This window comes from Fistularia commersonii, chromosome 3 (assembly GCF_037954325.1).
Source record: "Fistularia commersonii isolate RoL2024-O1a breed Wild chromosome 3, RoL_Fcom_v1.0, whole genome shotgun sequence".
Lineage (NCBI taxonomy): Eukaryota > Metazoa > Chordata > Actinopteri > Syngnathiformes > Fistulariidae > Fistularia > Fistularia commersonii.
The window spans coordinates 6,945,946-6,968,783 of NC_141286.1; the positions used below are offsets into that span (position 1 = coordinate 6,945,946).

Consider the following 22,838-nt stretch of genomic DNA (forward strand, 5'->3'; position numbering starts at 1 on the left):
TCATTCACATGCACGCGCACGCCCTCTCACTGACACACAGCCGATAGAGATGAATGGAGGCCTTTAGATAAGATATGGAGGTATTTGGTTAAACAGCGCCCCCGTTCGGCCAAGAGCGTAAATGTCAGAATAAGTCCATTAAAAAAATGAGTTGAAAAACATTTTATGTTTAATTCGCTTATTACAGCTCACACAAAGTTATTTTTATTTAAATAAAAACTGCATGTGATAGTGACAAAAAGATAATTAAAAGATGTGTTTCCTAATGTATTTGTTCTGAATTTCCTCTGATCCAAAATGTAGTCCTGCTTACTGCCAGCTGGCATACATGAAGCATCGAAAATATTTGAAATCTTTTGTGATCAAGATTTGGCAGGTACAAGTTTAATGAGGAAGCTGTAAGTTTCCTGGTTACAAGAACTGAGAACTTTGAGGCAAGAGATGACGTGATCTTGGCGGTTGTTCTTTCTTCTCAGCTGTTCCCATCAGGGGTTGCCAAATAATTTCATCTGCCTCCATCAAGCTCTATTATGTCAACTAATATCACGTCCTCTTTCACCCCATCCATAAAACTCTTCTTCGAGAGGTCTTCTTCGAGATCTCCTGCCTGGCAGTTCCAACCATAGCATCCTGTGATCCATGTATTTGCCATGTCTCCCCTGTACATGTCCAAACCACCTCAATCAGGCCTCTCTGACTTTAAGTCCAAAATATCTAATATGTCCCGTCCCTCTGATGGACTTATTCCAGATCCTATCCATCTTCATCTCTGCCTCCTGTGCCACTGCTTCTAAACCAGACAACACTGTGGTCTCACCACTGTTAAAATGGTAAAAAGCTAATGCTCTACACTAACAGGTAACAAGGCCAGCAGGTCTTTTGTTCTATTCACTAAGTTTTATATTTTTGTGTGGCATGAGGATTCTCACGTCAAGAGAGGAATTTGGAAAATTCCCGTCCTTAATCTAGTATTCCTGTGTTACTAAGTGTACTTGCAAAAACTGTTGAAATTCACGCGCAGGAATGCATCATGTGATGACAAAGGTACACCCAACTCTGTATTTTCCACTAACACCCCCGCGCGCAATCAAAGACATATCCCGAGGCCCAGTCCAAGACACAGCCTGGCACACCTAGCTGCCCACTTCCAAAAATTGTGAAAAGCAACTCCTTATTAGGAAGTAACCTTGACCATCGAGATGGCGGTATAAATCACCCACTCTCCCTTAGAGGGGGGCCAAAACTTCCCCATCTGCACATCCGACTGGACGCGCCTCAGCGGATGTCTATGGAGGGCGAACGATGCCCTCGGGGTGACATTCATTCTGGCCCGGGATATCTCGTATGTGTATTTCTTGACTTAATATTTCTCCGTCTTTAAAAAAAACACTTATTGCCTAATCAGTTCCTGACAGTATCGATGTTTTTCTTGGACCACATCTGAACACACCAGGACAACAAAGTCTGGTTCCTTGGCGGAGGGCCACAAAAACGGACACCTCCATCTTCAGCACCTTCATCTTCACCCTTTCTAGCTGAAACTTCATCACCCATTACCCCTGACACTTTGCTCCAACTGTTCCAAACAGCTTGCTTTCTTCACCACTATTCCACACTCTCCATCGCCACCTAAAATCCTCCATCTTCTCTAACTCTACTTTCAGTAATCTCACCCTTCCGAGGCTTCATTATTCTCCTTTCCAGAGCATACCTACAGCTCTGTAGATTTTCCCCTACAAACTCTAACTACAGATTACAATGTCATCTGCAAACATCAGCAAACAAAGAACATAGATTCCTGTCCTGCACCAATCTAACATGAGCTTAGCAGTTGAACTTGTAAAAGGAGAAAAAGTCTTCTCTTCAGCAAAGTACATATTTCATTGTACAGGGAAACACGATTCCACACTGTACATATGACAATTAACACTTTGAATCTTGAATCTTAATTATTTTAGAATTCTCAGTAAGGTGATATTAAACATTACAATATTGTATAACCTGGCAAAATGTAATATATGGTAATGTCATTATTTTAAAAAATGCAATTAGTGCTGATTTGTGGTATTTTATGACAAATTCTCATGGCTCTTTTTTACATTTGTTGTTACATATTGCATGACTTGCTGAAAAATACACGGCGGGTTTCTAATTGAACGATAAAAATGGTGCACTTCACACAGAATTAGTTCTGCCAAAGTATGCAAAATCCAAAAATCGTGTCTACAGACAAAAAGAAGTTGTTACTTTATGCAACATATTCGTAGGCTTTTGAAACTGCAACAAAAAACCTTTTGTTTTGACCAGTACTATGTGTGAAACCATTCAGAAAACACAACAAAGTTTCTTCTGCATTGTACTATAATTGATTGGACACGATTACAAAATGCTGCAAATTCTCAAAAATTCAAGATTTATAATGAAGGAAATATCTATGTTAATTTTGCCTGCCGACTTAAGAAACCCTTAGACTAAATTATAAATTTGAAAAATCCGAGGGCCGTAATAAAATGTGGAAAATAAAACGTATTTATTTCGATTAGTGTGGTAAACTAGCAAGCAATTAAGCTAACAAGCTAGCTTGCATAACGCTTTCTAGTTTAGCTAACAAGCTAGCTGGTTCGACTACTGTCTCCGTTGGCGCGTCACCATGGTAACCAATTGTTCTTCCTGCTACAAAAAAGGTGATAAACTCAAATGTTAAAATGTACTTGTTGGGTTTGTATCAGCTCTGGTTGTGTCACAACTGCGACCGTCGAAAAAAAAAAAAAAAAATCATCAGCTGATGTTAACTGGGGCGGTAGTTCGCTTATCTTCCCCTCCCAACCGACTCCCCGGTGTCTCCGGGGCAGCTTTGGGAGGAGCCCGTGATAGAGCATGGGACCGTGTGCGTCACCGGTCACGGCTGCTCCTCTTCGCTAAACACACCAGTGACAGTTGAGGCAGGCGGACTCACCGTGGAGGGAAACGTAAAGGTGAGTTTAGCGTTACCAGATTGACGTTTCTCTGTTTTTACACCGCCGGGGACAAATTAACGGTGAGGAAAAGGACGTAAACCACGAGTGGTTGCCGAAAAGGGACACTACATTTGCGACAATTCCGTCTGGGATCAATGAGCGGATAGTGTCGTGTCACGTGATGGTTATCGACAAAGATAGAAACATCACTTTGAAATTTGCATTTCATTTGTTGATAAATTTGTGTGTGTAATGATAATGTTTGTTTTTTACATGCATATTTGCATGCTCAAAGAAACAGTTTCTTCATCATCATCTTTATTACTGATGAAACAGGTGTAGCACGATGTGTTTGTATGGCAACGTACTAAGCTGATGAAAAGGTAAAACAAGCGAAAATGTGCATTTTTAAATGTTAAATGACGAGCAAGTATGTGAACATTTTAGTGTTTCACTTCAGTCTGTGTTATGTTATAGTTTATCCTGGGCAGCTTTAATAGTTTAGAGACGTGAGTGACAAAAGTGCAAGTTCCTCACTTATATACTCTTTTGATAACACAATAGTATAGTTACTATAGGTACTATATGGTAACAGTTACTATTATTGCCACTCTTCTGTCAGCCGCTCCCTTCAGGGGCTCCACAGTGAATAATCTTCTTCCATCTAACCTAATTCTGTTTTCTCTTCTCTCAACTAGCTTCATGTCCCCTTTCACTCCATCCATATATATCTGTCATTATTATTATTATTATTACTGAAATTACCGCTATTAAGGACCTCTTAAAATTGTCGAAATAACATTTGTTTTATGATCTCTATTTATTAATTTAAATTTATTTCTGTATAGAAGGTTTTATTAGCATATCTTTTTTGCCATTTCTAATACACTTATCTGAGCAATCAGGATACAAATTATGATTAAAAAAAAAATCCAGCCATTTAGAGTCTCTGCATCCTTTTTCTTATTAGTCTGTAAATCTTGTTTTTTCACGTTTGCATCACTTATTGTAAATCTATCCAAGGTTTGGTGAGTGTCTTAGCTGAGTGTAGAAGTGCAGTTTCCCATCCACATCTGTTCATAATCATGTAACCTGAGCATGTTGTTTGTTCACATAGTGGCAGCTGTAACTCAAATGGCGACCCAACAATGAATGTACTGATTTTCTTACCAGAAATGAATTCCCAACAAGAACCAGGTAATAGTGAAGATCCGGAGGAAGTGACTGGACTGGTCTGTCAGGAGGATGACCTTAAAGATGGGCAGTAAGCCACAAATCTTAACATTCACGCCACAATATCTATTGGGGAGCTCCACTTCTTTACATGTCAACCCATATCTTTATTTGTATCTGTCAAGGATGAAGGAGGTCTCTGTGGAGGAGCAGAAGGTGCTGCTTGTTCGTACTCAGGGTCGGTACAGCGCGATCGGAAACCAGTGCTCTCACTACAACGCCCCTCTGGTGAAAGGTATGACTCCTTCAAGGCTCTGACCTTTTGACCTCTGAATGACCTTCATCATGTTCGCTGCGCATTCTCTTTAGGAGCGTTGGTCGGTGAAAAAGTAAGATGCCCTTTCCATGGCGCTTGCTTCAATATCAAAACCGGAGATATTGAGGAGTATCCGGGGCTGGACTGCCTTCCCTGCTACAAGGTAAAACATGTCTGTAGAGTTTACTGAAGCTATTTTACTCAACTTTCCATAATTCTCAGTATTTGTTGCTCGGGTTTCTTGCTCCCTCTTGGTGGCTGTCACAGCCTGAGAACATGATTCTGTCAGCGTCAAAGAGATCTGTCTCGAGAAACAAGTAGTTCACATTTAAAGTGAAGCTATTATATTTTAACAGGTCAAAGTTCAAGAGGGAAAGGTCTATGTTACCATCAACAAAAAGGTGGGTTTGGGGTGAGGTTGAATAGATTAGACAATCAACTATTTACTGTTATAGAATTATATTGTAATGTTCTTTGTCCATCCATTAGTCCATGAAACAGACCAGACGTGTGAGGAAGATGTGCAGCCACGTGCCAGACATCAATCACACTATCTTGCTCGTCGGGGGCGGTAAGGGCTGTACCAGTTGGTTTGGCGTCACGCCGTTTTTATGCGCCTGTTAAATATAAACAGACGGACTGTGCTGCTTGTGACCGCAGGCCCCGCCTCACTGGTTTGTGCCGAGACACTGCGTCAGAACAACTACCAGGGACGAATCGTCATGGTCACCAAGGAAACCCTACCGCCCTTTGACAAGCCCAAACTGAGCAAGGTCAGTCCTGTTGCAAAGATCATAAAATCCTGTGTTCTGTTTTTAGGAATTACATCACATTCATATTTGCTCCTTCGGTTCAGTTTTCTATTTAAGGCTAGTGTTGCTTCTTTTCAGGCTCTGAATGTGGATAGCAGTAGCATCATCCTCCGCTCAGATGACTTTTTCCAACTGTACGGGATAGAAGTGTGGACAAAGAAAGAGGTAAAAAGCGACAGAAAAGAGCGGGGTGTCTGTTGGTGATAATGGTCTGACTTCTGATCACGTCCAGAAATTTCTGCCACACAGGTGGTGTCGGTGAGCCCTCGCGATAAAACAGCAAAGATGAGCGACGGCTCCTCGCAGGGCTACGACCAGCTACTCATCGCAACAGGCTGCAGGTGAACATGACCTAAATCCGAGGAATGGCTTGCTCTTTGAAGCGCTGACAGCATGAACGTGTAAAGGACATTGTTGTTGCTGAGTGGCTTGAGCACGTAGCCTTTGCGTCCACAGAGCCAGGCCGCTCGGCTGCCCGGGTAAACACCTGACGGGGGTGAAGTACCTGCAGAGTTTTGAAGACGCCAAAGAGATCCACTGTTCCAGCTTGGGCCGCAAAGTAGTCGTCATCGGTGCCTCCTTCATAGGTGGTCTGATTTTGTTTACATACGGTTGTATCAGATGGATGGATACATGGATAACCTCTAAGAATAATGTAAATTCCAAGGCATGTGATATAGACCTTTTTGCAAATATTTGTTTATTAAAACTAAATTAGCTGATAACCGGCCATCGTTCCAGCCACACAACATCAAGCGTTCACTGTGGAGGAATACACATTATTACAGCCACACTACCCATGGGAAGATGCAGCACTTTTCAAAATGTTTGTCTTCATAGGGGTAAATAGATTCCACGCAAAAGTGACCTTGTTCCCGAATACGACTTGTGCCAACATACACAGATGACCTGCTGATAATGCTATGACTTCACAAGAAGACTATTCCACTTTTTAATAAGGCCTAGAAAATACTTCTAAGTTAATCTGATGGGTTTTTGACATGGAACTTAGGGACAAAATATACATTATTTTTTTTTACATTTCAAGAATTTTAAACAATTAACAGATGCTTTCTCCGTACCAACACAGGGGATTATATGTGCGCCATATAATATGATTTATGACTATGACAGTTATATTCATTTTAAATATTGCACTGCTGAACAAAAGCTTACTTCTGCTTCACTATGTCCATTTATCTTTGCATTTATCTATTTGAAATCGGATTTTCAATGATTTATCAATGAACATTTTCTTAATTCCCCAAAGTGAAGCACAAAAATTAAACAGTAGGAACAAGGATAAAATGAGGTTTGATTAGACTGATACATGATCACTAAGATGGCTTACCGAGAAATGCTTTATGCTTACAACAGGTATGGAAGTAGCATCTTTTCTGTCGGATAAAGCCTTGAGCGTTGCTGTTGTTGGCGCCACCACCTTCCCTTACGAGAACTCCCTGGGCCCCGAGATCGGCAAGATGACCATGCAGGTGCAAAATATGATAGAGTTACGTATTTCCACAGAGAAAACATTCTTTATGTGATTATTTAATGCAGCAAACTCAGAAAGAATGACTCCTTTTTAGATGCTGGAGGAAAACAACGTGAAGTTCCACATGAACGACGCAGTCACGGAGCTCAGAGGCGAGAACGGAAAGGTGAGTGCCTCCCGGTGGCCAGCTGACTTATACCGTTGGCGTTCAGTTGCAGTTCAGCAAAGGTTTTCCCCATTTGCAGGTGAAGGAGGTGGTACTGAGGAGCGGTGCCGTCTTGGAAGTTGACGTGGTGATTGTCGGAATTGGTGATGATCCGTGCACAAAATTGGATTAATACCACTTCTAATTTTTTTTTCTAATATGCATGTCATTGTGACTTGCTCATTTTGTCATTTGTGACCGAATGCACTCCCAGGTGTCATCCCCAACTCAGACTTCCTGGAGGGGAGTGAGGTCGAAGTCGATTCCAGGAAATCGATAGTGGTTGACAAGGTAAAGAAATGTGTGTGGTTTGGTCCATCGTTTACTGTAATGTGTGTGTGATGTATCCCATATCTCCTCAGTTCATGAGAACAAATCTACCAGATGTTTTCAGCGCGGGAGATGTTACCTCCTTCCCTCTGGCCTTTCAGGGAGGTCGACGGGTCGCTATCGGTCACTGGCAGATGTCACAAGCCCACGGTAAGGACTTTTTTGTGTCTATTTTTGGGGAAAAATACTAGAAGTGAAATTTAGTTTGGCTTACCACCCTTTACTACAGGAAGGGTGGCGGCACTAAATATGCTAAACAAAGCGACGCCAATAGCATCCATCCCGTTCTTCTGGACGGTTCTGCTTGGGAAGAGCATCAGATATACAGGTAGAGTAACAATTGCCCTTATATTAGAAACATTTAAACTACATCTCAAGCTGCCATGTTTTTTACACAAGAGTGTTTTTTATTTATTTTTTTTTCTGATAATTTTGTATGCTTCCTCTGCTGCACTGTATAATTTCTGCTGTGTGAATCGAAATTTCCCTCGCTGTGGGAGTGTTAAGGGCAAATTTTATTCCATCTTACAGTGAGTCTCGTTTTCCCTTTTAATCCTGCAGGTTATGGGCAAGGTTACACAGAAATTATATTCAAAGGCAAAGTGGAGGAAAGAAAGTTCCTCGCATTTTATATTAAGTGAGTGGACGGCGAATACTTTTTGATAAAGCTAAAAAAAAATGTGCATCCGTCTAATTAATTTCCCCGTTCTGCAGGGATGAGGTGGTCGTGGCCGCAGCCAGCCTGATGTTTGACCCGGCGGTGGCTCTGCTGGCCGAGCTGATGGCCAGAGGGCAGCGGTTCACCAAAGCACAGGCGCAGTAAGTTTTACCCAGTGTTCTGAGCAACTAGATCTCTTGACCAGTCTGATGAAGTGTCTTATGTTTCATTGAAATCCAGTGGATTAATTTTTGTATTATTTGAATTAGAAATGAAAAACGCACTCACATCCCCTTCCCTGTTAGGGCTGGGTGCTGGATCAAAAAAAGTTTGACTTAGTTCTAATTCTGATGCTTGATATGTGAAAAGACGTATCTCCGGTAAGCGTCTGAGGAAGAGCCTATTTTTTGCTCGAAATGTCATGCATGCGAGATTAAGTTTTTTGTGTTATATGTAGAATAAATAATCTTTTCTTTTTGGAACACTTTTTGGTGAGCAGATTTTTTCCAAAACTCTTACTTTTGCATTATTTGAAACTGAAAAAAAAAAAAAAATCCCACAAGTGTTCTGGCCAACAGTGAAATATATGTTTTTCTTTGTTCAGAGCTGAGGACCTGAGCTGGCTGCATATGTAAGGAAGGCTGCACACCCTCCACCCGTGCCAAACCAGGTCGCTGCCTCGGGCCCTCTGAATGCCAGTGGGGAGTTGTCTCCCCTCCTCCTCCTTTGACTGTCACCGTGGTGACAAACACGGATTTACCGAGCATCCAGTCAGTAATCTAATATAAGTTTTCAGGGTTTTTGCTGGAACGTATTTCATTCTGGACTGGACTTTCTTTGTTCCCCTTTTTCTATTTTTAAATTATAAGTTCATGTACTTGTACCTCAAGACTCATCATATTCAGTAATTGCTCTGCCTCTTTGATTAAATATGTGAAAGTTACTTGAAAATATCTGAACTAATGATCAGGTACACAAGCACCTTTCCTGCTGCATTCGACATTTGTTCAGATGATTTATCTTAATTTCTATTAAAATAACTTCTTGTCTGGTGGGAAATGTCCCTGGTATTTGTGTCACCGGCTTTGTTTGCACTCCATATTTCTAACACAGTTAGCCAGCATGGCAGTTTTGATCAGAATTTACCAGGTCATGTCTGTGGAAGTTCTTAGTTATCCAGGTCATGGTAAATTCTTGTCACAATCTTGTTGTGACACCAGGTCCAGTTAAGATAAGATATACTTTACTGATCCCCATAGGGGAAGCTCTTGTCACAGCAGTGTAACAATTACAGTATCAATAAATATGCGTATAAATATAAATAGAGAGACAATTAAAAGATAGCAAAAGACTTGGTGTTGCCACAACAAGAAGATTTTGACAAGAATCACAGCTGTATACTTACTCAAATCCAGGAAATGTGATGATGATTAAGGTACTGAAACCGATGTATCTTGATTCATCGTGCCATTCAAGGTCAGCAGCTAATAACTTAAAGAGCATAATTTCACAACTGTGTAACAACCTTGCTTACTTGACTTAACTTGCTCAAGTCTACAGCACACGCTAGTGTGGCAACATGCTCAGCGGTGACTACCATGTTGTACCTGAATCAAACTCGTGAATGCAGTTATCTCTACTGTGTGCTGCTTGACTCCTTCAGACTTTGAATTTTATCGTCAAACTGGACGGACGTTGTTCTTCGCATTGAGGCATTTGACTGTAGGAGGACAGTCAAGACATTTCTGAGGGGATGAGGAGGAGGAGGAAAGCGGGAAATATTTGCTTGGTCATTCACATGGCGAAAAAAACGGCCATTTAAAGCTGTCTTGCTGCGGGTGTTGCTGCTGACCTTTTACACAAAAAGCCCTCACCTGCATCTGGCAGCTAATTATAACTGCGCGTTAATTACCAACACATAGCAACAGGCTAATGTTAGTCGCACGTGTTTCATCTGCGGCCTCTGTTCATGTTTGAGTGCGTCGGTGTGTGACAGACAAGCACTAAAGTGGAAGAAAATAATCTTATATTCCATTTACACTTTAAATTACTTTAAATTGCATCATAGAAAAGAGAAATATATTTACATGTAACCAGGGATGAAGTTCCACTCCATTGGATGAATCTCAATAAAGATATTGTATAGTTCTCTTACTCTCTCTCTCGATATATATATACACTCACGCACACACATGTGAGAATGTGTAAACATCCACAGAATGATAAATCTTCTACCCCTTACTGTTCTCCCTGACTTAGATATGTCGAGTGTGACCGTGATGGCGCCTGCCTTTGGGTCACCCGGTTTCTGGGAGCGGGCCGGGGGGGTCGGCTGTGCTGGTTGGGTCCGATGTATTTCAGCGGCGTGTACCTGGGCTTCTCGATCACCTCTAGACCCAAATAAGGCTGCAGTACTTCGGGGACGCGCACTGACCCTTCCTGCGGATACACAAGGGTGTCACATCACCTCAGATATTTGACAAATATTTTCATTTCCTGCTTTGTAGTTACACTCCACTACATCTCAGGAAAACATTTCCCTTTCTGACAACTTCATTTGCTTTTCTTTTTTTTGGCTAATTTTACATAATTTATCGGTAATTAAAATACAATGTATAATTCTGTTTTCATGACATGCGCATTTTTGAAATCAAATATGGCATTAAAGAAACTGACAGAATTATATACACACAAACATCACATGGTGCTGACTTTTATTAACCATAATAAACTACTCAAACCATCTATATTTTTATATACTATGATAGGATAATGCATTCTTTGTGATGAGTGGATTTCTCGAATACGGTGCAAATAACACTTCCGTTTTTTGTTTGTTTTTTTCATTCCGCAATCTTTACTTCTGGACTTGAGTGTTTTTAATCGCCACAGTACTTTTGAATTTATTCAAGTGACATCTCGAGTTTCAATTCACATTCTGAAGTGAAATGCATTAAAATGTCGTCACTCAAAATGTTTTTCAATAGGACAGGAAGGAAAGCATTTTACATCACAATTTTTATCTAACCTGCCTTTCAATGACAGGAAATATGATGCATATTTACAGCCGCATAGCCACCCTCTACAGAAAACTCAAGACTGAAATATTGATCGATAATGTGCGTCGAAAAAATTATTTTATTATTTATTTTAGCGCTTTACTTTGGTCTGGTGAGTCTCCAGGATAGCAATGATTGTTCTTGGGATGGCACATGCCGTAGCGTTCACCTAGAAGACACAGGAGAGGAGGAGAGGGGGAAAAAAAAAGAAAATGCACTCAAATGTATCATTCTGCGAGCAATGGGAATGAAGAGGTAGGTGTGGTCGGGCCTTACGGTGTGGGCGTATTGCAGGCTGCCGTCCTCCCTCTCATACAGGATGTTGAGGCGTCTGCTCTGGTAGTCTGTACAGTTGGACCCACTGGAGATCTGAAATACAGGCCAGTATTGATGATGATGCACCAGAGACGATTGACTAGCAACCTGGGATTAAATTGAAATGATCAAAAAACAGAAAAAAAAACACTAGATTTGTGTAAGGGAACTTTTTTTTTTGGCTCCCCTCACATTCCTGCTGACTGTGGGCTAATTTTCCCCTGCAATATGAAATTCTGCACCTCTGCGGAAGCTGCAGTCCCTGCTAGAAGAAATTATGTGCCGTGTGATGCGGAAAAGTTAGTTGCAATGTTCAGAGGTACCTTTTCATACCCGCCCGCCCCCTCAAAAAATACATTAATAAATAAAATCTCTGCAGTGTTGTGGACGGCAAGAAAAAAAATAAAAAATGAAAAACAATATGTATCCAATTACAGGTAAAAAAAAGAAGAGACCTGTCAGTCACAGGGCCAAATCAATCACACTTTTGGACAATCTCACATGTTTAGGCTGACCTAGTGCATTATTTTGGTCTCAGCCAGGAACAGTAGAACCTAAACTCAAGGAAGTTTTGATATGGATGACAGTTATTCTTCGTGATTAGTCATTTGAAATCAGAAATCTGAAACTCCAGTGGTACTTTGTTTTTGCAGCTTTTTGGAAAGCGGTGCCACGTCAAACCCGCAAAAGGTTACAGATATTTGGAAAATGTGCCCAAGAAAGAATCAAGAAAGAATCTCAATTCTTCGCAGGATAGTGGCGGGACTCACCTCCCCGTAGCTGTCCCTGCCGGGCATCCAGGCTTCGATGTCGTACTTCCTGTGGGCCGGCAGACCGAGCTCCTGAGTCGGCATATCCAGCACTCTGGAGAATAAGTGTCCGATCAGCAAAATAGAGCTATTATATGAACGGAAACAGGTGTGTGTGTGTGTGTGTGTGTGTGTGTGTGTGTGTGTGTGTGTGTGTGTGTGTGTGCCTGCTCTCACCTGTAGTGCAGCTCCAGCGCAGAAAACATCTCTTTTTGTAAAGATACAAACTCGTCCAGGAGCAGAGAGCTCTCGTTTCCGGTCTCATCAGCGGTCACTCCAAACATCTCTACCTGGACGCGCACAGTTGATTTCAGGCAATCCACATGTTAATAACATCAATAATAAAAGATGAGTGTGTTTTCAGCACTGCTAATCTTTTGAAACAAGTGATTAAAAGTCTGATTTGAACATCGCAATGAAGGATACAGTTATGAATCATTTTACAGACACACACACGTGCAAAATGATGCAAACGTCCAGCTAGGCTTGCTAGCAACGGTCTAATTAGAAGTTTGCAACTACATTTTCATTTTTCAAGAGCGACATGCCAAATACTAGTCAAAGTGATGGTGAAGTATTTGGTAGAGGATTGAGGACCTTATTGAAATGGTGAACTCTGTAGAGGCCCCAGGTCTCTCTGCCCGTGTCAGTCTCGGCCCTGTAGCAGGTGCTGCAGCACACCGTCCTGCGACCACAGGTGTCGAGAAACACTCCCAGTCAGCGAGCAGAGCCCTAAGCTGCAAAGTCACGAGTGACGAGCGGTTCTTACCTGACAGGCAGGTCCCGCCAGTTTACGGCGTGATCCATAAAATAACCTGGGGAGGAAGAACACCAAAGTATCTTTAGTTCTTACTCCTCTTTCTTAAGTTGAAATTCAAGGGCTGTCTCGAATCATCTGGTCAACAGTATACCATTTATACTGAGCATTCTAACAGCTGAGCTGATAAAATCACATTTTCACACAATAGCAAGTTGTACTTCTGCTATTTTCCCCCATTACTTCACTAAACCAGGCCCATTACCTTGAAAACAATCTAGGTGGACGTAAGTAGATAAATTTCGAGTTTTCACCTCTCTTGGGGAGATTTTCCTCTAATATTCTTATTAAAATGAACTATTTGAAAGAAATCAAAATAGTGTGACAGCAGATTAACAGGAACCGACACATTTCAACTGGACTGAGTTAAAAAGTGATTCATTGAAAAACAGCAAAGGCTAACATTGCGGATTATAATCTGTCTGAGGACCAGTGCATTTTACTGCCAGAGCAAGTGGAATGAAAAAGGATTGACCTGCCACGCCGACTTCTCCGGTCCCTGCCAGGTTGAGGTCTGGGAACCGGGTCGGGTCCAGCGAGTAGACCTGAGAGCGGTGGGCGTTGGGCTGCATCCCGCAACCCTCCTGGGAGGTGAGGAGACAGCATGTCAGACACATGCAACATGTTCTGACTTTTTTTCTGTTGTTTTGATATTTTTCATTTTTACTACTGCATTGTGGGTGTTACAGAAACACAATGACAACCCTCTATATGAAGGAAACAGATAGCAGTATTGACAATAAAGTTGTCTGACTGCCATATTTGGTAAATACATTCATTTCCTTGCTGGGAAGCTCCTTCCACTGGTCCAAGATAACCTTTTTTTCTCCTTGATATGAAAGATTTGACAGCACAGAGGCAGAACAGTAAATTTTGAGGTGTTTTATTAAGATATATAACAAACTGGTATTAAACATTTGATGTTAATCTGAGTTTTGTTTTTTTCAACTCAATAGAGTCAACTCTATTGTCAATACTGCCATGTGTTTCACACATATTAAGGAAGTTGCAGTGATTTTTTTTTAAACAATATTCTCAAGAAATCTGTCACAGTAGACTTCCAATAGAACATAATTAGCTGTATCAGATAGATATTTTTCTTATCTCCTGTTTGACATGGCTGCCTGTTGGCTCAGCTTTGCAGACCCCTTCAACTGTGTTTCTGGACGAATGCAAGGCCAGTTTATGAACGCTAGCACGCCACGGATTCATATTCACCATTCATTTAGTGTGACGCTAACATCCTCTGGGTGATTTGGTAAGCACCTTTTTCAAATGATTTGAGGTTTTTCCTTGAAACTTTTAAATTCCAGATTTTTCCTTTACCTTTGCAAAAGCAGCTAAAACATTCAGATTCAGCATCTTCTGTTAGTGCCAACACTAAGAGACTCACAAAAACAGCGCCCTTCAGCATATCAGGTACAACCATGGGTATGAAGCCCTGAAATAGAGAACAAAAACAGACTTAAAGTGTTTTCTTTAATATAAAAAAAAGTTATTTGGCTTGACTTTTTGCAGCCTTACTCTGCGCTGAAGTGTGTCAAAGGCAAAGTTTTGAAGAGCAGTCTGAAGTCTGGCCCCTGCTCCCCTCAAATAGTAGGATCTATGGCCTGAGACGTGTGCTAGATGCCTTCCAGAGGAGAGGAAAAAAAGGACATTTAAATGAAACTCATCTATATATTTATGTAGACTACACCATGTTCGTAAATAGTGGATGGAGATAATAAAACAAAAACACAACCACTCTGCTATAAATGGAAGATTTAAATTTCCTTGTGCAAGATTAGGAACAGAAATCTGCAATAAATGTGTGTAGTATTTGGATGTGAGAAAAGACATTAACCTTTTGGAGTGAATCCTATATTTTAAAAGTATTAGTCTTCAAATCGCGATGTTACAAAAAGAGAAAAAAGCTGCCATTCTGCTGCAGTCATCCTCACCTCTGCCTGATGAGACCCAGTTCCTCCCCCAGCTCGACGTGGCCCCGTGGCTTGAAGTCAAACACTATCGCAGAAAGACAGAGGACTTAAAAAAGAAAGAAAAACATGGAGGAGGGATTGTGTCGGCCAAGACTTTGGACCAATATTATAAAACCCCATAAAGGCACCTGGTTTCTGCCCCACCAGCTCCACCACCCTCGCCTCGCTCTCATTTCCTATAGGCTGTACGAAAAGAAGAAAAATAAAAAAAGTTCAGTTTTATTCTGCTATGTTTCTGATCTTTGGCAAATAGCAGAAGTGTGTGTGTGTGTGTTTGTGTGTGTCTTCACCACATCTGGGTGCGTGGTGTTGGGCAGCTTGAGAGCTCGTGTGTAGTGTTCCCGATCCAGCTCGTCCTCCCGCGGGTAGAGCTGACTCAGTCTGCTGCGGACCTCTCGGCCCTTCTGCCGAGCCTGGCTGTACTCCGGGAGCTGCATCATGAACCGGGACCCAGAATTCAATTGAAACGGCAAATAAGAGAGGCAGAAACATCTTCAAAGGTTGGACTTACGTCGTTGAGGGCTTTCTTGTCGTTCTCAATCTGAAAAGAAAACTAAATCGATCATAAAACCCAAGATGTTCAAGATTAAATAAATGTTTTTTTTCCCAGTAGTTTTATTGTGTACATAAGCAAACAGTTATCAAGAAGGTTTATGTCCATTCTCACAGGTCCCAATGATAGGGTTTATCCTTTACTGACCACAAGGGCTCTGACGGTTTCACTGATGTGTTTCTTCTGCTGCTCCAGCTCAGCGATTTCTGCCCTCACAGCCTGGAGCTGCTGCCATACACAGACCTGGAAGATGTCAAAAGGTGAAAATTGAGCGACTGAAAAAAAAAAAAGCTCAGTGGACGTTGTACTTGGGGATTCTGTGGGGAGCAGAAATAAACAATCCAGCATTACTCTATTTCAATCGGTTCTCCAGATTCCCATGTGTCATTTGTCAGAATGGTTTTTAATTTTTTACCATGCAAAATGAATGAAATGACCTCTCTGATACAAACAAGCTAGCAGGCAGAGGCCTTTCTTTGAGGTACGCTTCTTTAAAAGAGCATCTGTGTGCAGTTTATACTTCATACCTTATAGTTTAATGTTTACTGTTTCATGTAATAGTCCATTTTACTCTTATATTTGCACTCTATTATTATAATTTTGTTAACATCATGTCACCGTCGGATTGTGAGAAACGTCTTCTCTATTCCTTTGTATGTCTAGCACATGCGGAGAAACTGACAATAAAGCTGACTTTGACTTTGAGTAACATTGGATGCTAAATGTATATAAGCTCCTTGGTGTCCCCATCTGCACCAAGAGATCCCTAAAGCTGACTGGCTGGCTATTACAGCAGCAACAGCGGCAGATACTGTCACATTATTTATGAGGATACTCAGAGGATGCAGAGAGGAAACCAGAAGATAAGGGTTAGAGAGCTGATTTATGACCGCAGCAACTGGGAAAAGGGACAAATGTTTACCGTGCAAGCATACATGGACTCCATTTGGAAAATATATATTTCTGCTTTTTATAATAAAGATAGACCTGACGAAAATCAAAACCGAAGCATCAATCTGGTCGACAAGCCACTAAACTCTTCTTCTTTGTTTTTGTACTTCTTTTTTTAAACCAAGCATTCTAAATATAACTTATTTTCTGTTGTATGCTGAACTGATGCGGCATGAATTCATACGACATATTAGTGTCTGCTTGACAATTGGAGATCAATAGATGCTGTCAGGGACCTGCAATGGGAAGAATGTGCAAAGAAGAGAACACTTTAATCAATACATATGGATGCCTGCTATAAATATGTCATGAAACTTTTAACACCCAAAGTCTGGCAAGTGCTTATTGTTGGGGAGAAACACGAAACATAGCACGTACAACATAGTGTTATATTAGTTTACATGAACAATACATGAACACCAAGTTTTTAAACTTACTTTTTCCCTGCACAAGGAATTTCCATTATTTATTTATATATTTTGTATTCAATTGTTTACATTGTAGCTAGAGTTTGTTTATTTGTTCCTATATCCTTTATTTGCATATCATTTCTTTTATCACAATTTGCACACTTTGTACCCGATAATGGAGCTGTAGCATTTGCATTTCCCCAACAAAGTCTATCTTACCTTATCTTGAACCGTTCAGCAATGAAAAAATAAAATCAATTTCTATTTCAGTCCACTAGATGGTGCTTTTTATTTCCATCGATTAAAACAAAGCTATCTAATTGAGAAAATATGTCAACAAGATATACGTCTCAATATATTGGAATGACAATGACAATAACAATATCTAGATTTATGTATTTCAGTGCGAATATACGCGTGGTCAATACAAATCATATTTATAGTGTATTTTTGCAAGCATGCAAATTGTGGTTGACCAAAAAGAGACGTTCAATCGTCCAGATGTTTTATGTGAAAACAAATGGCCAACACGCACATTTCTGGGAAATGTAAACACTTCCTTAAACCGGAATGAACCTGCAATGACATTATTTTACCAGCTGGTGGCAGTAGTGCGCTAGCCGTACTGGTATGACAGAAATAAACAGTAGAAGAAGAAAATTGTCACCCTTACTAGATACACGCCACGGTTTTTCATGAGGGGGAAAAAAGCAAACTATATTTTTGAGGCGTAAGAAAGATTTCTCGCTCTATTGTTATTAAAATGGTGAACGAGGTTGCTGTCACTGTGTTTCGCTTGTAAGCATTAGCCGAGCTAACATGAAGGTGTTGTTCTAGTGTTCATGCACGCCGCTTAATCAATGACAGAGCAATGTTCTTTCTCAAAATTTAAAACAACTTACAATTTTCCTGACATCGTCCCCACGCAGTTCGCCCTTTCTATTCTCCACATTAGCGACGACTTTGTCGGTCTCCTCACACACCGCCGTCATATCCAGCTCCGGCTTGTCGCTGTATCCTTCGCGGACATGCTCGTACAAACTGCTCCGGATCCCGTGAGAAAACCGTTGCGGGAATATTGCAATTGTTTTCCGCCTTGAATAATGTCTCGCCAACGGGTTTAATATTGTCAGTGTGCATTTAACTACAGATATCATGCCGATGCAGGCAGCCATGTTGGACTTGTGATCGATGAGGCTTTCACTTACCATAGGAGGAAATAGAACTATACTCACGGGAGGCTTATAGAGTCATATTTCCCCCTTCACTTTTATTTGGCTGTGAATTCAAGCTTAGACAGCATATCGCTCGAGAAAATTTATCTCTGCATCACTTAAATTGTTTTCTGCTTTTCATCGTGTTGACGTTGGGGATTATGGCAGTGTGAATTCCAATCTGCACAAACGCAACGTGGATGCGGAAATTAGTACTCCGGAAGCGGGTTCCAAAATATGCTCCATTAATATGACTTTTTTAAAATTTCCTCCGATTTTTTTATTTACGTTTGGGTTACTGGAATTGTGTAAGAACATAAACGAATCTTTATTTTTATTTTATTTTTTCAGAGGTGGAATTAAAAAAAAACGAGTCCCAGCGAACAACTCCGAACACAGCAATCGTCACGAGCTAAAGGTCAGCCAATCAGATGAGCGGAAATTAAGCGCTGCGGTGATCCGGTTCAGACGTGACAAGTGCGGCCGACAGGACCAGAACTGGGTCCCAATTTACTCTCCCGAAATCTCCCTAAACTGCACGGTGCGCCGTCCGGTTGCCGTGCTTGTCACCGGCGCTCAGTGCCATGGTGGACTGAAATGTGTCGCGATTAGCGGCGTTTGTTTCGGGAGGAGGATTGTTCCCCCCGGCGAGCTTGTTCCTGGGTCCGTCAGTTAGTGGTGATGTGCGTGAGGCTGGATGAGCAGCGAGCAGCCCGACGCGTCTTCACCGCAGGCCGGACGAGCCGCTAAGCCGAGCCCGGACGACCAGCACAGGCACATGGGGGCCGGGAAAGACTCCGGGAGGGTCTGGTAATAAACCGGGTACTCGGCTACAGTTAGCCTGCTCCAAAGTCCCCCACCTCCTAAACCCAACAATTCCCGTTGAAAGTGAGACCCTGCCAGCCTTCACGGTGGAAACGAGAAGAAGAGCAAAGGTAAATGTAAGCTACAACAGTTAAAGGCTAACCTCACGCAGCGATAGCGCGTTGCGCTCTTTGCCACCTCTAAACGTTAGTCTACAGAAATAAAAAGCTTAAAACCCTCATTGGAAATTAAAAGGAAACTTACTATAACAAGGTTTTTCAAGGGGGTGTATAAAAAATACTCAACATTTAAACTGAAGCTGCAGCATCTAAGCTATCATGAACTTTAGCTAACAGACAGCAAAGTGCTTCCCAAGTTCTGTATTGACTCCTATCGATAACGTCTCTCATGGGCTAGTGAGGGTATTGGCAGAGGGATGCTGAGGGTGGAGGTGCCTAGAGGAAAACTGAAAAGGGGATTTATGGATGTAGTGAAAGAGGACATGAAGTTAGTTGGTGTGAGAAGAGGATATAGAGAATAGGGTGAGATGGAGGAAGCCCCCCGTGACCCTTGAGGTGAAAGAAGTAGATAAAACCTCACATGATCAAAGATGTACATGTTGTCATTGTGGTTTAATCGAGTGCTGCATGGCTCGCTTGTGTGTTTGTTTCAGATGAATGCTGTGCGGGGGGGCACAGTCACCTGGCGTCCCCAGCCCTGGCAGGATGGGGATGGGGGTGGAGGGGAGCCGCTGTCAGACAGCGATTCAGAGGAGGAGGACTTCCCCGACGACAGCACCACCCCACTGGGAGACTACATCACGCACGGTAGGAATAGATGTTCTATAAAGTCACGTTTTTTAAAGCAAGCCTCTGTTCTGATCCTTTCTTTCTTTCTTCCTCGTCCCCCAACTCATCCCTCCCTCCTCTTCCTGTCACACATACCAGGACTGAAGCAGCTCCTGGACGCTCAGCAGCTGTGCGATGTGACTCTGCTCGTCGAGGGAAAGCAGTTCATGTGTCACCGGTATGCCCGCCGCAAAAATGCCCACTTCACTTTGTGCAGAGTCCAGAATTGCAACCAGGATTTTACTTAATATTTCCCCTCAAAATATAGATGATGATTATTTTGAGGTAGTCTGTTGTTTCTCCAATTCCTTGCCATATAGCCATTGATATAGATATGATTTCAATTAGAGTTTTTAAAGTGTGATAAGTGTAGCTTTAATTTAATATCAAATAGTACAGTAGGCCAGCCTGTTTAAGTATTCCTTCAAAAGAAATGGTGATCCGGTCTAATCCTCCGTTCTCTCTCTTGTCAGAGTGCTCTTGGCAGCTGTGAGTCCCTATTTTCGGGCCATGTTCACTAGTCCCCTGGTGGAGTCCCGTCTCACCGAGATCCGACTGGAGGAAGTTACGCCTTCCGTCATGGAGACCGTCATCCAGTTCGTGTACACGGGCGAGGCAGGGCTCTCTCTGGACACGGCCGAGGACCTGTTTGTCGCCGCCAACCGGCTTCAAGTCATGCCCCTGCAAGATCTGTGCTCCAGGTGAGGCTCTTTAGTAGCAGTTGAATCCATTTGCTTAATTAGCAGTTATTGCAGGCTTAATTTCATTTTCTCCTGTTTCTCCCACCACCGCCATTCCCAAACCCCTTCAGATTTCTGTTCGAGCACCTCTCTGTGGATAACTGCCTGGGGATGTACTCTCTGGCTCGCTCTCACCACGACCAGCTGCTGCTGCGTGCCTCCCTGAGGCTGGTAGCCCAGCACTTCCCCCGAGTGGCGCGGCAGAAGGACTTCCTCCTCCTCGACCATGGCACTTTAGGCAGCCTGCTGAGCTCTGACCGCCTGGGGGTGGACTCTGAGGCAGAGGTTTATGATGCTGCACGTCGCTGGGCAGAACACCAGCCTCTGGATCGCTACGCCCACATGCCGGCGCTGCTCCACCATCTGCGGCCAGGGCTGCTGTCGCAGGAAGAGAGCCGCAGGCTGAGCCAGGAGTTGGGCCCCGCTGCAGCCGGCGAGGGCCTCGGGGGGCCTCTACGTCCACGAGAGGGAATGTTCGAGAAAAAAATAGTGTGCGTGGACCTGACGCCTCGAGAAGATGAGAATATAGCTGAGAGAGACTACACGGTGGACTGCTTCGATCCTCGGACAGGAAAGTGGGAGAAGTTAGCGGCGCTGGGCTCACTGGTCAGCCCCGGGTGCACGGCTGTGGGCGACAGGCTTTTCGTGGCTGGCGGAATCCTACGGACAGGTTCTGTGTCCGCGGCCGTGCACGAATATGATGCCGTGTTGGACCGCTGGACAGAGCGGCCTTCAATGGTCCAGCCCCGGGCGATGCTGGGCCTGCTGGGCTGCGGAGAGTCACTTTATGCCTTGGGCGGCTGTCACCGCACAGCCTTGCTGGACTCCAGCGAGATGTTGGAGCTGTCCACGCTCCAGTGGGCTCCCGGGCCACGGTTACCGCTCCCCCTGCGGGCCTTCGCCTGCGCAGCACTGCGCGGCCGACTGTATCTCCTAGGCGGAACCACGCTGGAACAGAATCGCGCCGTGGTCCACTCGGGAGTGCTCATTTATCACACCCTGACAGACTGCTGGACACGGGTGGCACTGGACTCTGGCGCCACCTGCCTGGCCGGAGGTGTGGCGGTGCGAGGGGGAGTCTGTGCCATCGGGGGTTACGTGAGAGATACCACCAAGTTCCTGGACGGGAATTACACCAACCTGGAGACTTTAGATGCAACAGGGCGTGTGCTTTTTTTCAGGGAGGGCAGGGGGTCTGGAATAGAGAGGGAGGTGACGGGGGGAGGCGTGATGGTGTCCGCGGACCAGCGGGGGGGTGCCGGAGGCGGGAGCGACCGGGCCCCGAGCCCAGTGATTTTCCCCGGCCTGCCGAGGCGGATTGCGGCGGGGGGCGTCGCCAGGTGGAAGCGGAGGATTTACGTGCTGGGCGGGGAAAACGGATCACGGTTCTACGACAGCGTGTACTGCTGGAAGCCCGGCTGGCGAAGCTGGGTGCAGAGACGTGAGAAACTCCCTGGGGACACCGGTGGAGTCAGCCAGTTTGGATGCACCACTCTTAAATTCCCCAAAAAACACATCCTGTCCAGACTAAGAAGAGCCAAAGACAACTGCAAGAAGGTGGACGAGTAGCCGGAGAAGAAGCGGTCCAACAGGCGTGGACCCAATGCTGCATTTGACACAGAATCATTTTTATACAACCAGTACGGCCGCACAGGACTCGTCAAAGTCAGATACTGGGAGTTTTAGTCCGCCAGACAATTGTGCGTAAAAGCAGGCCACGAAGCGTTAAACTGTTCAAGTCAGGTAACACTCACCTGAATGTAAAGTTACCTGTCTGTCACAGCAGTATGGGAAATAAAGTGAAAGAATGGTTTTGACTTGTAGTCTAATGTTCTTCTTTCCAATTTTCACAAACACCCACGCGTTCTCTGGGCCTGCTGCATTTTCGCACCAGTGAATTGTGTCCATTAGCACCAGCAGTTTGCAGCCAGCCTGTGGTTAAAATGTGCACACAGGATGCTCCTGTGAATTAGCGTAATTCTCAAAACAAAACAAAATTCTCAAAAGGGTTACATATGGTCTGTAGACGCATGAAATCTTAAAAATGTGTAAATACAAAAGCTGCTGTTATTGAAGCAAATATCTCAAAACACTGTCAGGACACTGATGAATCTTTTGTTTCGTTTAGCCGAGATAAAGTTACTGAAAATTACATTGTGGATGCACATTTCTCAAAACCAAACAGGAATCATTAATAAACAGCATATAGCGAGTATATTAATGGATTTACATATTCTGGAAATCCAATGAATTAAAGCCAACAATATCAAGCCTTGTTAATTTTTTTGAATATTTGTTAGACAGCTCAAGAGAAATTGTTTTTACGTGATTATTTAAATCCCAGTGTGGGACCCAAATAAAAACAAAAAAACAAAAAGCCTCCTCAGTTATTC

The 22,838-nt window shown here is 43.1% G+C and overlaps 3 protein-coding genes across 4 annotated transcripts; 2 read left to right on the forward strand and 1 right to left on the reverse strand.

Moving 5' to 3' along the window:
- Positions 1–2,845: 2,845 nt before the first annotated feature.
- Positions 2,846–10,094, forward strand: aifm4 (apoptosis inducing factor mitochondria associated 4). Of its 2 annotated transcripts, none has more exons than XM_086143284.1 (19): positions 2,846–2,975; positions 4,131–4,221; positions 4,316–4,425; positions 4,500–4,609; positions 4,803–4,847; positions 4,936–5,017; positions 5,107–5,219; positions 5,337–5,423; positions 5,508–5,599; positions 5,715–5,845; positions 6,636–6,751; positions 6,848–6,919; positions 6,999–7,062; positions 7,173–7,249; positions 7,321–7,438; positions 7,518–7,616; positions 7,850–7,925; positions 8,003–8,107; positions 8,551–10,094. In XM_086143284.1, exons 2-19 carry the CDS (start codon positions 4,133–4,135, stop codon positions 8,579–8,581), a joined length of 1,617 nt encoding a protein of 538 aa, XP_085999410.1. In that variant the 5' UTR covers positions 2,846–2,975; positions 4,131–4,132; the 3' UTR covers positions 8,582–10,094. The 2 variants fall into 2 exon arrangements, with proteins under 2 accessions (XP_085999410.1, XP_085999402.1); XM_086143276.1 differs by having other exon boundaries at positions 2,866–2,975; positions 4,075–4,221.
- On the reverse strand, positions 9,981–18,017 carry sars2 (seryl-tRNA synthetase 2, mitochondrial). The gene is made up of 16 exons (XM_086143297.1): positions 17,742–18,017; positions 15,626–15,721; positions 15,437–15,466; positions 15,216–15,356; positions 15,054–15,108; positions 14,887–14,950; positions 14,471–14,576; positions 14,340–14,387; positions 13,422–13,530; positions 12,899–12,944; positions 12,727–12,814; positions 12,307–12,419; positions 12,091–12,184; positions 11,282–11,374; positions 11,109–11,174; positions 9,981–10,385 (listed from the first exon to the last, which is right to left on the reverse strand). The coding sequence occupies exons 1-16, from the start codon at positions 18,012–18,014 to the stop codon at positions 10,185–10,187; spliced, it is 1,623 nt and encodes a 540-aa protein (XP_085999423.1). The 5' UTR covers positions 18,015–18,017; the 3' UTR covers positions 9,981–10,184.
- Positions 18,018–18,511: 494 nt separating this feature from the next.
- Positions 18,512–22,258, forward strand: LOC147235361 (kelch repeat and BTB domain-containing protein 8). The gene is made up of 5 exons (XM_086143334.1): positions 18,512–18,988; positions 19,531–19,684; positions 19,805–19,883; positions 20,179–20,406; positions 20,517–22,258. The coding sequence occupies exons 2-5, from the start codon at positions 19,531–19,533 to the stop codon at positions 22,012–22,014; spliced, it is 1,959 nt and encodes a 652-aa protein (XP_085999460.1). The 5' UTR covers positions 18,512–18,988; the 3' UTR covers positions 22,015–22,258.
- The last annotated feature ends 580 nt before the right edge of the window (positions 22,259–22,838 follow it).